At 39.2% G+C, this 17,294-nt stretch overlaps 1 protein-coding gene across 7 annotated transcripts in view; it reads right to left on the bottom strand.

Moving 5' to 3' along the window:
• Nucleotides 1–7,779: 7,779 nt before the first annotated feature.
• The window catches only part of Slco1c1 (solute carrier organic anion transporter family member 1C1), a 42,022-nt gene continuing 32,507 nt past the window's right edge, over nucleotides 7,780–17,294 (bottom strand). For 5 of the 7 annotated variants that reach the window (XM_036180710.1, XM_036180709.1, XM_036180714.1 and 2 more), the window contains 5 exons: nucleotides 16,826–16,991; nucleotides 14,741–14,925; nucleotides 13,596–13,660; nucleotides 10,463–10,580; nucleotides 7,780–8,664 (listed from right to left, as the gene is read on the bottom strand). In XM_036180710.1, coding sequence (XP_036036603.1) covers nucleotides 8,442–8,664; nucleotides 10,463–10,580; nucleotides 13,596–13,660; nucleotides 14,741–14,925; nucleotides 16,826–16,991 — 757 coding nt within the window. In that variant the 3' untranslated portion in view covers nucleotides 7,780–8,441. The remainder of the gene's footprint in view (nucleotides 8,665–10,462; nucleotides 10,581–13,595; nucleotides 13,661–14,740; nucleotides 14,926–16,825; nucleotides 16,992–17,294) is intronic. The other 2 variants (XM_036180711.1, XM_036180715.1) reach the window with 2 other exon arrangements.

Here is a 17,294-nt window from a genome sequence, read left to right as displayed (position 1 = left end):
ACCTCCTCCACTTGCTATCTATAACTCACTTTTTAAAATAATAATCCAAAGAAGCATTCAGACTCACCCCTTGGGGACCCAGCCAATAAGCAGGCAATATTTTGGCCTACCCAGCATCCTGACACTGTCAGCCTACATAAAGTCCCCTTTAAGAAACTCCTCCCCTTCTCTCCTCTTCCCATGAGGTTGAAGTCAGGTCTGCACTGCACTTCTCTCTCTCTCTCTCTCTCTCTCTCTCTCTCTCTCTCTCTCTCTCCCTCTCTCTCTCTCTCTTTCCCTCCCCTCCTCAACACTAATAAAATTCTCCACATGAGCACTGTCTGCATGGCATCTCTGTTTCTTACCCACCATGGGGGTGGGTAACCTACCAAGGTCTCTCGCTCACTGTTTTATAAAAAAAAAAAAAAAAAAAAAAAAAAAGGAACATTAATGATTAGCATAGTAAGGTCTAGTCCACTGAGAAAGTTGAGTACACGATAAATTAGACAGATAAGATGATGGACAGGATTTGGGCCACTCCCACCCCCACCCCAAACACACTCTATGAATACCTTAAGGAGAATATGTAAAGTACTATTGTCTACTCATATATCTGGTCTCTAATGCAGACTTACTTGTAAGTAAATATGGTTTCTAACCATCTTCTCCTAGAATACCTCCTAGACCACCTCACAGACAAGGAGTTGAATACAAAGTAACCAGGGAAGACTGTATTACAGCTTCATGACTGTGATGGAGCTAACACTCTCTAGGAGTAAAGCTACAAACTGGTGGTATATATATGAGAACAAAGATAACACAGTCCAGTTAATAGCCAGAAAGACACCTGTAAGGTGGTAGGTAGAAGCCCTAGCTGGTAGCAATAGCTAGCATACAGTCAAGTTCAACACACAGCAAACAAAGCATAACAAATAAAGATGGTGAGTGGGTCCTTCAGACCACAGCCATCTCCCTGGCTAGGTCAGATAGACACACAAAGGCTTTCCACTGCCTTAACCCATGTCTAACCTCTGGCCTCCATACAAATTGTAAGTAGACACATGTTTCCTCCCTACCATCCCCTACAAAACTTCCTTTATCTTGGGCTAAGGTCATTGTGACTTACCCTTTGTTCTGTTTCAGTTTGAAGTGTTTTCCAATATCTGTGAAGGCCAGGTGTGGATCAGCACTGCAGAGGACAATTTCCTTACAGTGAAATCCATTTGGACTCACCTGAGATTAGATAGGGACACATGCTATTGGCAACTCAGGGTCCAGGGCTGAGATGAAAGCTCTGAATTAAACATGTCACATAGGATCCATCAAAGAACCAATGTTGTAATAACTGTTCCATAGGAGGAGAAAGAAAACCCTTACAAAAGTTTTCAGGCAAGTCAGAGAGTTGATGAAGAGGAAAAGCCTGGAAGAACACAGAGTGGTGGGAAAGAATGCTAAAGAGAATGTCTTTGTAGATGTCAGGAGAGCAGTGAATAGAGAGTCTCTCTCTCTCTCTCTCTCTCTCTCTCTCTCTCTCTCTCTCTCTCTCTTTCCTTTCCTTCATTCCTTTCTAACTTTCTTTCTTTCTTTGAGTGAAAAAATACTGAGTGTTAGAAATGAAGGCTAAGTTTCATGTACCAAACTTGATAATTTATTATCTGGAAGGCAGATTACTTCAGTACGAATAGAAAAGACTATACAGGGTGTGGGTTGTGCCTAGAACAGTATAGGTCAATGGTCCCCAAACAAGGAATAGTATAGTTGTGTAACTGGTTTCTACAAATTGAAACATTCTCTCTTGGAGGGAGGAGGGAGGCTTCTAAGACTGACCCAGCTAAGTAACCTTCAGAGCTTTGAGGTCTCAAGAAATGTATGAGGTTGTGCAGTCTTAGAAAGTTGGAGGACTCACAGTGCTGCTCTATAGGATTAGGGGAACAGTAAACAATTGCTGGAAGACTCTAGTGGAGTGACCTACCTGTCATGCAGGGAGCTCCAAGAGTACAGATTTCTTAAGTCCTCACCCAGAGTGGATGGGATTTTCAGGGATGCAGCTGCCTTTGAGTGACTCGTGCTTCATTCAAACTCAGTTTTATCAAACTAGAGTTGGGTGCAATTGTTTCTTTAGTCTGTTCTTGGCAACCTATCTGAAGTTCATGTCTTACCAAGCAAAGTCATAAAACAAATGGAAATCTGAATTCCATGTCTATGGTTTCATGGAATTATATAACCTTTGTGAACCTCAGCAACTTGGTGAATATCATGTACACTGATTGGTTACATGCCTAACTGTAAGGATATGATAGATAGTACAGAGGCAGCATATAGTGTTTCACACATAGACATTGTCAATATTGTATGGAAATATTTTTGGAAGCCTGTTATGATAAAATCAGAAAGATAAAACACACTAGGTGGCACTCTAGGACCAAAAGAATCATTTTTCTTTCATTTGGTTGTTTTGTTTTTTTTTAATTTCTGTCTGCTTTCACATAGATTAGCACAAGATGGGAATTCACTATCTAGTGGGTATGAGAAACATCAGGAGGGATGAAAACTAGAGAATTTTATTGCAGAAACATGTTTTATTCGAAACATTTAAAAAAAAAAAACAGCAAAAAGTCAACACTTCCTCTGCAGAAAGCACGAGTGACTAGAGGTACTTTGAACCTGGAAGTTGGAAAAAGAGACATGAAATAGTGCATGGCAAGAAGGTCCTCAGAATAAGGGTGAATTCACAGTTCCCAGTGGCCTTGGGTAGCTTGGTGACTCCTAGGAACTCCTGAATATTCTACTTAAAGCAACAAATCATGGAGCAGTGTTCTGAATGGAGTTCTTATACATAATGAGGGAAGGGGGTGCTAAGTGCAGACCCAACCTTTTGCCAGATCCTAGGAAACTCAATTCCAGACTTACAACACCAACAGATGCATCTGAAACTGCAAAATAAAAAGCATGCAGTAATAAACACTCCACACAGGCAGACTCACGGCAAAAGCTTGCTTTCACATGGCTAGGCTTTCAACACACTTTTAAACCTGTTTCTGAATAAAGGCACTCATGTACTTGTCAAGCTCCTGAGTCCCTGTCTGTCCTAAAGTAAGAGAGTGCATTCTTTGTGCTTAAGAGACTGGGTATTTCAGTGGTGTTAGCCTTAGGCAGGAAACAAATCAATGTGTGCATTTTCAAAGACATATTTACTCCAAGCCAGACCTGGCCTGAAACACTGAATAACTGGAGATGTACTGATCAGAGACAGAATGCTGGAAAATACCACTTATTAAAGGATTGAATGTGTAGGCAGCCCAGGGTACCTCAGCAATTAATTGTAAATGAAACCCAAAGAAAGACTTTTTATGAAGAATAGGCACTGTAAAATTCTGGGGTTAGCTGGCTAGCGTCCATCTGTAAGTTTTATTCAGGGAAGGCAGATCATTCCATAAAGAAGAAGCCTCTGAGGTCCCAGAGCTTTCCTTCCTGGCCAGCTTCTCCTAGCCTGGGTGTTTCGTGTTTCATTCAGTCAATAATTTGTTCCCACTGTGTTCCTGGCTTTTTACAGTGGGAATAGCCATCCCTTGGCACATTGTGGAGCTTTCAGAGAATAAATTTGCAAAAAGGAAGACATTAAAGAGTGAACATTGCTACTAAGAAGAGCTTAGGCTAATAGGACAGAGAGGGACACCCTGTTCTAGGCCAATGTTGTTAAGGAAAACATCCAAAAAAAGCAGTGATCAAATTGCAGGGGACATAGAGATCACCAGAGATGTGCCATAGGACAAGAGAGAGAGCTTTACTGGAGGACATTAGGCACAGGTAATCTAAGTTTGAAGAGGTAGCTTGGCCCAGTGTGACATGAAATTTAAGGTCACATGAAACATAGTAACAGCAAATCTTCCATGTTGTACCTGTGTATATGCCTTGGTTACAAAGTCACCTAGATCCCTCAGAACTGGTATTCATCTCAACTCAATGAAGCTTAAACTCCAAATGTCTTAATCTTCAACTCTAGTGAATTCATTGTGGTGGTTCTTGGTGGACAGATGATGAGCAGGACACCAGGGGACCTGCTCAGTAATGACAGTATACTATACGTATCCCCACTTTCTCAATCACCTTTCATTGGCTCTACCTCTTAACATTATCAAAAAAAGGACCATGCTTTCAGCATGCCTACTTTGGTGGATATGCCAGGTCACCTCCAAATTGTAGCATATTACTGTTGATGCTATTGAACAAACAGCGCAGCTATAATGTGATATTTGAAAAATGTGCAATGTTAACATCATTGCTACAGAGAACAGAACAGAGGGTGTGCATGTGACTAGTCTTAATCTGTCAGAGGAGGCAGCCAGTAGATGTCACTCTAAGTAAGTAACATGGGCATGCTATTTAAGAATTGAAAGTAGAAGTTGGAGAGATGTCATAGTGGTTAAGAGCACTGGTTACGCTTCCAGAGGACTGGAGTTCAGTTCCCAACACCCCCATGTTTGCTCACTGTCATCTGTTACTCCAGTGGTAAGGAACCTGACACCCACTCTCTTCTGGTCTTGCCTGGGCACTGCACACACAGTGCATAGACATATATGCACTCATGACACCCAGATACATAAAAGAAATTCAAAGGATGGGAATGTGGCCATCAGACAGAGAAAGTAACCTGATTAGAAGCTTTTGTCCCCAAGAAGTAGAAATGGCATCGAGCCAAAAGACTTATTTATTATTTCAGATAACCTCATCTGACTCTTACTAGCCTTGTACAGATTTTAGTTTCCTTAAACTTTTCTAGTTTGGTTACACAAAATTGATATTTTATGGAGTTATAGAATACTAGGGGCTTAGGCTGTGAGTTAATGCAGAAGCAACACCACAAATTCTTATAAACCTTAGTTTAAATCTTGGCTTTATCAATTGCTAATACCTGTTGATTTGAGGCAAATCAACAAAACTCTCTCCTAGTCTCTATTTCTATTTATTTATTTGTTTGTTTGTTTGTTTATTATTTTCTTTTATTTTGAGTCAGAGTCTTGTGTAGCTCAGGCTGGTCCAGAACTCAACATGTCTCAGAGGATTACCTTGAGTGTTGGGATTACACATGTAAGTCACCACATCTAATTTATGCAGGGCTGGAGACCCAACCCAGGGCTTCATGCATGCTAGGCAGGCACTCTACCAACTGAGTGAGCTACATACTTAGCCCCTCAGGTTCTCCTTGTGAAAATATCAGCAACAACGCAGAACTATTATTTTGACCCTTCAAGGTGAAAACGTCTAAAGCACTCGCACAGAGTGCTTAACATAACGATTAAACCCACAGTTGGTCTCCACGTTGTAAACATGACAGTCATTCTCAATTATCCTCAAGTCAGCATTAACTCATTCCCTAGTCTCCTTTATATATGAGTTTAAGCAGAAAATCTTAAATGTTAACAATGGCCACAGAAGTTCTCCCTGCAGCCTTAATCATTTTTTACCTGCTTCTGAGGTCTCTTGATGTCATAAGCAGGTTGGCTTTAGTTTGCCTGCCTCTACCTTGGAGAAATCATTTCATCTGATGTAAGTCACTGTGTCGGTAAATAATAGTCTTGGTGCCAAACCTGTTCAATCAGAGAGAATCAAGCATTCACTGGAGGCTCAGGCACCTCAAAGGCCCCTGACTGTGGGATAAAAGAATAATGTGGCCCACTGAACATTAACCAGATGTAGAACCCCACATATCAATCCAGGCCTTAATGTCACACAAATCCTAAATGGTCTTATAATAAAAACATGGAGCCAGATATCAGGGTGAAAGCTGAAAGATCAGAGAACAGAGAAAGCCACAGCCACCATCTCTTACCTCACCAACTCCTCAGCCTGAAAGAGAGGAGTTCCTGTTTCCTCCCGCCTTACATTCCTTTCTCTGCCCAGCCATATTACTTCCTATCTCAACCTTCCTAGTTCTGGGATTAAAGGTGTGTGATCCCAAGTGGTGGAATTAAAGGTGTGTGCCATGACTGCCTGTCTCTGTTTCTCTTTTAGACTGAATTAATCTCATGTAGCCCAGTGTGGCCTTGAACTCACAGAAATCCAGAGGGATCTCTGCCTCTGCCTCACAAGTGCTAGGATTAAAGGTGTGTGCCACCATTGCCTGACCTCTATGGCTAACTCTGGCTAGATCTGTCCTCTGATCTTCAGGCAAGCTTTATTTCCTGTATTACAAACTATATATCATCACACATTGAAGTTTTGAGTTGGGGACAGGGGGATTTGTGACATCTGAAATGGGGTTTGGTTTTAAAAAGTGTACTTAGTATAGCATAGAATGTCTGCTCACCTCTGTTAGGTGTGAGTTTACTTATGTAAAATATCTGTATTTTTTTTCTAATAACTTTATCCCCACACTCAGTGATACTTCCTATGCCATAAGCCAAGTTCCATAGATAAAATTCTGCAGTCTGTTGAGTTGATGGTTACATATACAATGTTGCTTCTTTTTATTATGTAATCAATTGGGCTCTTCCCTATATAGGCTCTTTCTCTTGCTCTTAGCATTCCTTAGTTATCTGTACTTTTTCTTTTTATTAAAAACATGGTTTTATTTTCTAAATCATTCCAGAATAAATTAATTAAGATTCTGTTGAGAGACTTACCTGCAAAGAAGTTATATGTTAGGGTGTTGCTACAAAAAATTTGAAAAATGAAGAGAATGTGGGAATTGAACCTGAGTCTTCTGGAACAGCAGTCAGTGCCTGACTACTTGGTCTTTGGACTGTCTAGGACTTACAGAAGGCTGACTGGCTCAGACTGTAAACTTCTGGGTATGCTGCCTCTTTACAAGGTTCTCTAGTTCATCTTTGCGTTCCTTAGATGATGGTAGCGGAAGAAAAACAGAGGTAATGGTTTGAAGATTAGAGTGTGGACTGCCAAACTCACTAAATGCAGTCAGAGGAGCACCAAAATGCCAGGGGAGAGGAAGTGTCTGAACTGAAGGTTTCCAATGGAGAGTCACAGTGTCTTACCTGGTGGAATCTTCCTAACCTGCCAGTTAAGTGCCAGCTAGACACCAAAGACAACACACCCAGCCTTAATACTTCTTAATTCATTCACTTTATAGAGCTAACAACCACAGGTATTATCTATTTTCAGAAACTTAACTCTTTGTGGAGGAAAGGGTTTATTTTACCTTATAACTCTCAGGTCACACTCCATCACTGAGGGAATTTAGGGTGGGAACTCCAAGTAGGAACCTGGAGGCGGGAGTTGATGCAGAGGCCATGGAGGAGTGCTGCTTACTGGTTTGTTCCTCATGGCTTGCTCAGCCTATTTTCTTATAGAACTCAGGACCACCAGCCCAGGTGGGATAGACTTTTCTACATCAATCATTAATCAAGAAAATGTTTCACAGACTTGCCTATAGGCTAGTATTATGGAGGAATTACCTCAATTGAGAGTCCCTCTTCCCAAATAACATTAGCTTGTATCAAATTGACAAAAAAAAAAAAAAAACTACCTAGGACAAACAAATGGATTTTAGAGCCTACAATCTCAACAGGGTGAAAATGAGCCCTTGGAGGGTCAAAATCTCTGACTGTTTTATATATAAAATACAGATAAACTATATAGTGCATGTATGGCAAACATAAACATTATATAACACAGATATACTACACAGTAAAGCATAGTACCACTGATTACATATGCAATTTGTAGTACCTGTAATGTTACATGTTTCCAAATATTTTTATTGATTATCTGGGAATTTCCCATAATGCATACTGGTCATTCTTACTTTACAGTCCTCCCAGGTACACACACACACACACAAACTTAACTTTTAAATATATTTTATGAATATACCTTGTGTCTAAGTAGAGCGTTGCCTACATACATAGAAATATGGATAGCATTCGTTTTAAAAATATTTTAATTCATTGAATGCATAGAAAATAAAGCATGATGACATTAATGACAATGTAACATGGATGCTTCTAATGTCACAATGAACATATATAAATGATTAGCGGGGGAACTAATAAATTAAAAGTCTTCCAAGACCAGTACGTCATGATGAATCTTTTCTGTATCAATTTCTGCATTCCAAGAGGCCCTCCTTAGGAACTACCAAAAGTGATTCACTTTAGAGATGACATGTCATAATTAAACATGAGAGACAATTTTTCCCAGAAATACATCTTACTTATCAATGGACACAATGCAGAACAAAGCAGAAACAAAAAAAATAATTAAAAGGAATTTATAAATAAGTTAAAAGGTTTTAAAATCATTTTTCATCTATATCTTCTATGTTTAGTGATATTTATTAGAGGTCTATTATCTAATGCTTAGAGTAAAATACAAAAGCAGACATACTTTTGAAAGGAGAAAGAAATTACATGTTGAAGCCCTTTTGATTATAATTTTATCTGTTTACAGAATTTTCATGTATTGAATAAAGTGACCTCCATGTTTGTCTGTTTTTCATGACTTTTCTAAAGTCGTGTCTCCTTGCCTGGCCAGTACTTGGGCTGCAGCACACGATCCCTTGCAGCACATGTTTCCTTCTTGAAGCTTGAAGACACCACTCTTTTGTCTCTGGTGGTTATGAAGCTGCTGGGTTTTGAAACATACTTTTTCTTTAAAACAAAAAGTACTGCCATGCTTAGGAAAATGGACACTGTACCAAGGAGTGTGGTCAGTCCCAGGTATATGTGTCTAAAAGAGGAGAGAATCTCAGTTATAATTATTGCAGCTACTCAATTTGAAATAAAACATAAACTGAAGGTTCTAATAGTGTGATGCTGACTCTCTGGAAGGACACAGATTTAGAATAGGCCTGTGGTATGAACACTGGTGACCTACTGCCAGCCATTTGCTACTATATTTCTTAGTGGTATTGTCATTCTGAGTTATTGCAAATTATATAACAAACTCCATTTCCTCTGTAAGGAGTCCCTGAAGTTGGGTAGCCATCTTCCTGCTTGTTCAGGGCTCTCCCAGTTACGCTACTGCTGTCCTAAGTATAATTTTTAAAGAGTCTCTTTCACTTTCCAAAGTGTCTAGGTTTGACTAAGTCATGTGGTGATCTTGCCTCAAATATTCCTCTCACACATTCCAAGGAAGGGCTGTAGCAAGCAATTCAAGGGAGGGGTCAGAATTCTTAGTGGCATAGAACTGCCTGAAAATGAGCTTGACGCTCAGTTTGCTCTGTTGCCCTAGAAGCCTTTAGTATCAGAAAAACACAGGACAGGCTTTAAGCTTTGTCCTGGTCACATGGTAAATGATCTCACAGTCTCCACTTCACACAACTGGTACATTATAGTGAATACTTAGTCTCAGCAAATGAGAGCAGACGCCAAATTATACTCCCTGAACTGGCCTGGGTCATGGACCAAAGCCCCTTTACACATAAACATCAAAGCCTATTAAACCTATCTTATTTGAGGTGGTCTGACTAATTCACATTCAACTTAGACACTGGAGACCCAGCTTTACTTCTCTAAAACAAAGTGTTCAGCTTGTAAGTCTTGGAAGAAAAGGAAGTCCCTGCTCTTAAGCCATTGGAGTATGGCTTTAAGCAATAAGGAGAATAAAGGTTTGATGAACAGAACTGAATGATACCGTAGTGAGAAAACCATGCTCTCCACCCTACACACGCTCACCCACACAGAGGAAGCTTTTTACTTTTATGCATTTCAAGTACTGGAATAATTGAACATCAGCTTGGCAATAAGAGCCGGACGGATTGAGAGCCAAATCCAGATCTTGCCCAGGGGATTAGTACTGACGTAAATGTTACAGTTTGGCTCAGTTTAAAAAAGAATAGAATTAAACCAGAATGTGACCTAAATTTAAATGCATCTGAGTTTCAGGGAATGTCTTGCCATTTGTTTGCAAAAACTTTCAAAAATGTCATTATAGTCTAGAAATTTTCATCATTTGTCATATGTGTGTGCTCATGTGAGTACATGCACATGTGTGTGTGTGTGTGTGTGTGTGTGTGTGTGTGTGTGTGTGTTATGAGGCAGGGTTGCTCACTCTGTAGCTTCAGGTTAGCCAAGAATATATTATATAGCTCAGGCTGACCTCAAGAGAGCATTAGTTCTCTTCTGTTAGCCACCTAAAATTCTGGGATTCCGGGTGTGGAGGCATTTATCTGACTAATTTTCATCATATTAAAATATGATTATTTGAGAGGGGGATAAATTAGAACAAAGTATAATTAATAATACATATGTCTGAAATTCATGAAATCTATTACTTTGTATGATAACTTTAAAAATTAAGAATAAAATAATGATTACATTTAAAATGAAATTCAGTGTTAACACTGGGAACTATATATTCTTAAACCAAATATCAAATAATAGAATGGTATATGAAACAGCTCCCGGTTTTTGGTTGATTTATCTTATAAACAACGGAAACTACATAAGAAATCCTAGGTTTCAGTGATGTTGCATAAAATGTGATGTAGCAGCACAGAGATCTGGGACTGTGTTTGACATGGTACCTGAAAGCATGTGAGTCATACAGTCTGCAGGAGCCTCTGTTTCCACATTTTTTAAATCCCCATTTGAGGCATGAAGTGTCAATCAAAACACCAAAATACACAGGAGCTGGGATTCCTGCTGCAAGAAACACAAATGATTGCATCTAAGTTTCTGGTCATGAATGGTGACATAAGACCACTTACCTTGGGCCCAGTAATCACTGCTTGGAAGACAAAAAGCTGTAGTTTCTCACAGAGACTCTTTCTATGGCTCAGTGTTTGGTCACAAGCTCTGGACTCATGCAGAAACTCTCATTAGTATGTAACCAGGTATACATCTCCTGATACATTACACTCAATGTGAACACAACTTCTCTCTTGACTGACTCACCAAGTGGCCAGGGTGAGGAGCTTATATGCCATCTTTGAGCCCCTCACTCATTTTTAGTACAACCCAAGTCATGTAAAATCTCTACGTAAGTGTCTATTCTCCTCTCTCTACTGCTGTAATGTAAAGCTTAGCAAGGGTATGTGTACAGCTCCTAGTAGATAATTTGCCTAGCATACTTCAGGGCCCTGGGTTCAATTCCTAGCAACCCTACTCCCAATAAAAGCAATAACTAAAGATTCCTTTTGCTAATTTCCTTAGCACTCTCTTACCTTTTTACTATGTAATAATCACATAGATAATTGCCTAAAGTGTGTGTTCCAAGATCAAACAGTACCTTTTTGGCCCCATTAAGGTCATATTCATTGCCTTATATTTTGGATCTCAGTTTTATTGAATATCTTTTGATGCTTAAAATATTGTGTCCTCTTGCCTAATGCCTTGAGTAGCTTTCTCCGAAGCAAATTGACTTTTCTTATCTCCTCCTTTTTTTTTTTTTTTTTTTTTTTTTTTAAGTAGGGTTTATCTGTGTAGCCTGTCCTAGATCAAGCCAGTCTCCAACTCACATAGGTCCTCCTGCCTCTGCCTCCCAAGTGCTGGGATTAAAAACTTGCACCACCACCCTGCCTCCCTGCCTCCCTCTTAATGCATACACACCCTTTGAATCTCAGTTTAAATGATTCCCTTCAGAAAGGGCTGTTCCTATGACCTAAAGTGTATTAATTCTTCTCACCACCCTACAGTACTTGTTCCCTTTCACAAACCCTTAATGCTCTTGGAACAGCTTGTTTAATTGTGTTCTCTGCCAGAACACAAACTATACAGGCATAGGGAGTTCCTTTCTTACTTGTGCTATAGTAATCATCGTTGCTCAGTAACTGATTATTGAGGGCACAATCCTTCCTAGGGAAAAAAGATATATTCTTACCAACAAATTCCAACAAAAGTATTCTGGAAGAATTAAAATGCATTCACAGCTTCATTTCTGTTTTATGTGTTGCAAACAGATGGTCTATTAACATCTGTTTTGCACCATTGTTGCTGTTGATTATGAGTTGCCAACGTTTTTACACCTAACAAAGGAACAGTTCAAGGTATCTGAATCAACCATGGTGGGTAACGCATGTCCATGATGCAAGAGCATGTTTGGTAAATGGCTATGGCAGAAAGCATAGAAAACTCCTGCTAGAAACTGACAAGTTATTGACCTCAAGCCCTCCTCCATCAGAGATATCCTCCTCCAGCTAGGTCTCACCTCCTAAAGGTACCCCAACCTTCCAAATGGTGACACCAGCTTGGTTTCTGACACTCAAACAAATGAAACCCATGGGACACATTTCATATTCAAACCACAGCAAATAGTTACACAAAATAGTGTACTCTTACTAAAGCCATCCTAATGTATGCATGATACCATCACGACAAACAGGCTTTTGATAACAAACAGGAATTACTTTTAAAATATTGCCTGCTTAAAATTCTATTGAAGTCTTATAAATAGTCATGATATAACTGATTTAATTTAGAATCAATTATAGTCATTTCAGCTTCAGGCAAAATATACATCAGAAATGTAATAATGATGTCATCTCACAGATCACCTTTTACTGACCAGTGATCTTTATTGTGGAGATGGTTATGGCCCTCACTTTCACCAAGAGGCCATTACCCAGTGATGGTCTATGCTAAAGTCAGCTTGCAGGACAGAATGGGCAAAATGACACACAGTGACACCTACACAGTTCTCACCTGAAATACTGTATTGACTGTTTACAAAAAACAACCAGGTAAATGCAAATGAAGAGTAGCCATAAAGATGACAGACTTGCCTACATACAAAAAGGAAGGATTATTAGAGGCTGAAAAGGGTAGCTAAATGCAGTACATGGCCCTCCACTCACTTTGGAATGAGAGTGTAGAAGGGTATAGAAGGACATCATTATAGTGAATTAAATTCGATTGTGTAATATACAGAAAATATAGTAACACCTTGGTCTTGACTGTGGCAATGCCTGGTGGTCATACAAAATGATGACATTTGTACCTGTTGGAGAGTGACAGCTATGGTCCTTAAACAGTGTCACACCAGGAAGTCCATCCTCATTTGAAGTTGTGTATCAGTATGAACTGTAGGAGGCTTGGTTTAGAGAAAGCATTGGAAGAACCTGAAGGGATATAGTCTGACAACCTGGTGATCTTTTTGCTGTTCTAAGGAGCCAGCCTTCTTGAATCCCCCAAAATTGGGAGCATGGTTTAGGCCCCTACCTTGAACTTTTTCTCTCAGTGAGTGGAATCCTTCTTTATGAAAGAGGCCCATGTACTTTGAATCCTCCTTCAATAGAATCTATCCTTATGCTTATCACAGATCCTTCCTTCTTTGGTCCTTACCCTGAGTGCTGTTCATCAGTCAATAGAACTCATTCTTATTAAGGTTACAGGTGCTTTGATAGCTTGCCAGGGAATTTTAATGTAGCTGTTCCTGAAGCTTCATTGTGATGATTGTGGAGACTTCCCCCCGCCCCCCGCCAAGTTTTACTGTGCTTAAATGTGTAAGAAAAATAAACCATGAGGTCAGACTCTGGAAGTTTTGACCCAGATGCTGCTAAAGCAGTGCTGACCCTAGTTTCACTCTTCACTTTCCATGGATTATTTCCCCGCTGTCCGTGACACTTCCAGGGGCCCTGACAATAAACCAGTATAAACACACACACATACACACAGTGTTTTAGAAAGAGAAGAAAAAAATGTCCTTTTGATTATACTTACCAAGAACTCTTACTGCTAAAGTGTAGATACCCAGAGCAAAAGACTTAAGTTGTGGCTGAATGCACCTATAATAGGAAAAGCACAATTTAGAAAATATGGCCTGAGAGATTTCTCAATGGCTAAAGCACTTGCCATACAACTATGGAGCCTGAAGTTCAGACACTCAGAGCCCACATAAATATTGAGTGGACTTGGTAACCTGGCTGTTAGTCCAGCCCAAGAAAGCAGAGGCAGGCAATCATCAGAGCAAGATGGCTAGTAAGACTAACATAAGCTCTGACTAGGAGATGCTGCTTCAAGGAATAAGGTGGAAGAACATTTGAGAAGATTGCCAACATCAGTCTATGGCTTGCTCAAGAGTGCACACCCACACGAGTGTACACTATATACACACCAGACACACACACACACACACAAACACCTTTCATATGACCTTTAATATGGTCATCATTATCTAATCATTATTCTTTAATTTCATTAATTTTATTTAAAAGAGTAATACAAAATTTAAAATCCTCACATTTTTAAATATATGATCTACCAGATATCAATGCTTAATTTTTTTTCAAATAATTCTTTAAAATATATATTCTAATTAAAATATGCAAAGGAATGCATATTTTAGGGTCCTGTATATAAAATTTGTTTTGAGTCATTCACATAATATTCATAGATTAGAACTGATTAAAAAAACATAATACCCATCATGGAAAATTCCAGTCTTAGCAGTAATGTGTAAAAAATAATAGCCTATAGATCAAAATGGCCAGTTCAAAACACCATGTTATTAAACATACCTTTAAAGTATTTCACAGTTGTCTATTATGTATGTTTGATGGAAGCATATTTAGTAGAAGTTACATTTTATCTGTGTTATTAATACTGACTCCAACCTCAGAAGCCCCACATGGTTTTTAGTGTAAAACTTCAGTGATGTAGGTTTTAACATTTCTCTAGATCAAGGGTTTAATATATTGAACTAAGGAAACTCTATTCAGTTATAAAAACCTAAAATGGGCTCATCTGACAGTGGAATCAGGGGCTGGAGCCAATTGTTTAAAAAAGCTATCACGAATCATGACCACAGAGAAGAGAATATGTTGTATTTGATAATAAAGTTGGAGTGAGGAAGACTCGGCACTCACCTCAGGAGTAATATATACCCAGGTATGCCACCTAGAGATAATGTATATGATGTGATGACTGAAATCACAAGGAAATACAGAAACATTTGGGGGCATCCATTATCTTTCTGACACCTGCCCATCATGCCTGACCAATTTCCTGACTTAGGGGCTGCAAGTCCCACACAAGTGCAGTTAGAAAATATCTGTAACACAGTAGAGAAAAGTCCAATTATTGAGGTATATTCAATTAAATCAGAGGTTACATATTTATTTTAAATACATTTTAGTATAATATACATGTATTACATGAGCAATGGGCCATCCTTTATGGCCTCTGCTTCAGTTCCTGCTTCTAGGTTCCTGCCTTGAGTTCCTGCCATGGCTTCTTGGGATGATAGACTGTGATGTGGAAGCATAAGTGAAATAAACCCTTTCTTCTTCAAGTCATGGTATTGTATCATAGCAATGGAAATACTAAGACAACAAGTTGTCATTTTCATCACTGAAGACTGAATTTGCAAATAAATAATAAAATTAAGTTGACATAATTCATATGTATACATACATATATTATATATATTTGAATCCTGATCTTGTTTGATTGCTGTTATTTGTTCTTGTGTCTCACTATCATCTGGGATGTCCTCAAATGTGTTAGGCTAAGCACTCATAACTAGCCAATAATTATATTTAAACATATTTGTGCTGTTCAGTTTTTATGGATGACAGCATTTGGCCTGAAATGCCAAGGTGTGATTAGAGGGGGAAGTCTGTTAATAACTGAAGGACATCAAGTCCTTCACAGCTAGTTTCAGTTGTGCACTGAATGCTCATCCCCAGTTTACTTGTCTCACTGTTCCTGTGCAGTGAAATATGGAGGTAAGGCCTTTGGAAGGTCAGGACAATAATGTTTTCAGGCATTAGTGTCCATATAAGAAAAAAAAGTCACTGTAAAGTTTAAACAGGAAGTGTCCCCCATAGTACTGGAGATTGGGTTTCCAGTTGACAGGATTTCTGGAAAAGACTAGATAATGAGGGTTATGAATTAATCAATAGGTTAATTCTTTGATAAATTCATATATGATAGTATTATGGGAGGTGATAAAGTGGGAGAAGGAGCTAGCTGGAGGAAGTTGTCCCTGGGGAGCATTTGGAAAGATGAAGCCTGCCTTCTGATCCCCTTTCCCTTCAAGTTCATTGTGAGGTTGATGGTGTCTATCACAGTCTCCTGCAAGGTAAACTGAAGCACTGCAGGCCCAGAAATAGCAAGCCTCAGGTCCATGGTCGAAGACACTAGAAAGTTACTCTTGAAAAAACGCTTTCCTCTCTTCAAATGCTTCCTCTCAGGTAATTGTGAGAGTGACAAAAAGCCAACTACTACAGATACCTTGTCCTTTCCTTCTGCCTTCTGCTCTGATGACATCTGTAAACCAGGTAGCCAGCCCTCATCTCACACTGGACCCACTGGCTCTTTCAGTTGGACTTCATTTCTACAACTATGAAGAATAAATGCTTGCAGTTCAAGCCATTTGTCTCAAAGACCTGGACAGACTGAGAGAGCCTCCCACCTTGAGTTCTGACTCCATTCCCACTCTACAGAAACTTGACAGCTCAGACCATCTACTCTTGATCAAACAGAACTGCTTCAAAACCATCAACTTCCCTGGAATCAGTTCTGGGTTCCTGGATCCATATCTTCACATACAGATCTCTTAACCTCCCATATTTGTACTGTTTCTAAAACTTCCTTTATCTACTAACTTTGAGATCAGGGGACACAGATCCTAAAGTAGATCTTGAAAGCGATACAATATGATGTTTGGGACTTTCTTATTCTAGGCTAATATTTTTTACAATATAATGAGAGATGTAGACTAAACAATTATGAATGTTGTTATACCTGTTTCATTACTAATTCTTTCCTTGATTCTTTCAGTTTTAGATCCACAAGAGTGTTTTAAATTCCCTATATTTATATACAAATACAAGGGTTGGGTCAGAACAAGGGATTCTGCCTGGGTGACCTCCCAAGACCCCATTGGAGCAACATGGGTCTACACAGTAGCCAGCTAATAGGCAGATACATTAGGAGAAGTTTCTTACAATGTTCTTTCCACTCTGACTGGAGGATTGACAACCAGCAAGACAAGCTGACACATATGTGATCCCATTGTCCCCACACATAGGCTCCCATTTTGACTCTGAACATTTACATCTTGAGTTGCAATCTGAAAAGAGAGCTCGTTCATGGTAAGAGACAGGTTTGGTTCTGAAAAGGAATGTAAGAGTATAAAATATTACCTCTTAGCAGGCAAAATCCTATTTTAAAAATGTCAATGCTCTTGAGCCATATAAATGCTGTGATATTGGCAACTGTTTGTCCTTTGAAAATACAATTGTTTTAAAGATCTCAGCATCTAAGTGTTAAATACAGGCCAACTGACTCTCCTTAAGCCCTGTATTAAAAGTTTTGCCCATTTTAGCTACATCCACTGCTTAGCATAAAGGTCTTATTAAAGTCTTCTGATTCCTGGGTCCTGTAATGAATTTCTGAGCAAAGGTGGTTCGGTCC

The sequence above is a fragment of the Onychomys torridus genome, chromosome 3, assembly GCF_903995425.1.
Source record: "Onychomys torridus chromosome 3, mOncTor1.1, whole genome shotgun sequence".
Classification (NCBI taxonomy): domain Eukaryota; kingdom Metazoa; phylum Chordata; class Mammalia; order Rodentia; family Cricetidae; genus Onychomys; species Onychomys torridus.
The sequence above is the reverse complement of the archived record's forward strand: the minus strand, read 5'-3'. Positions and strand labels throughout refer to the sequence as shown.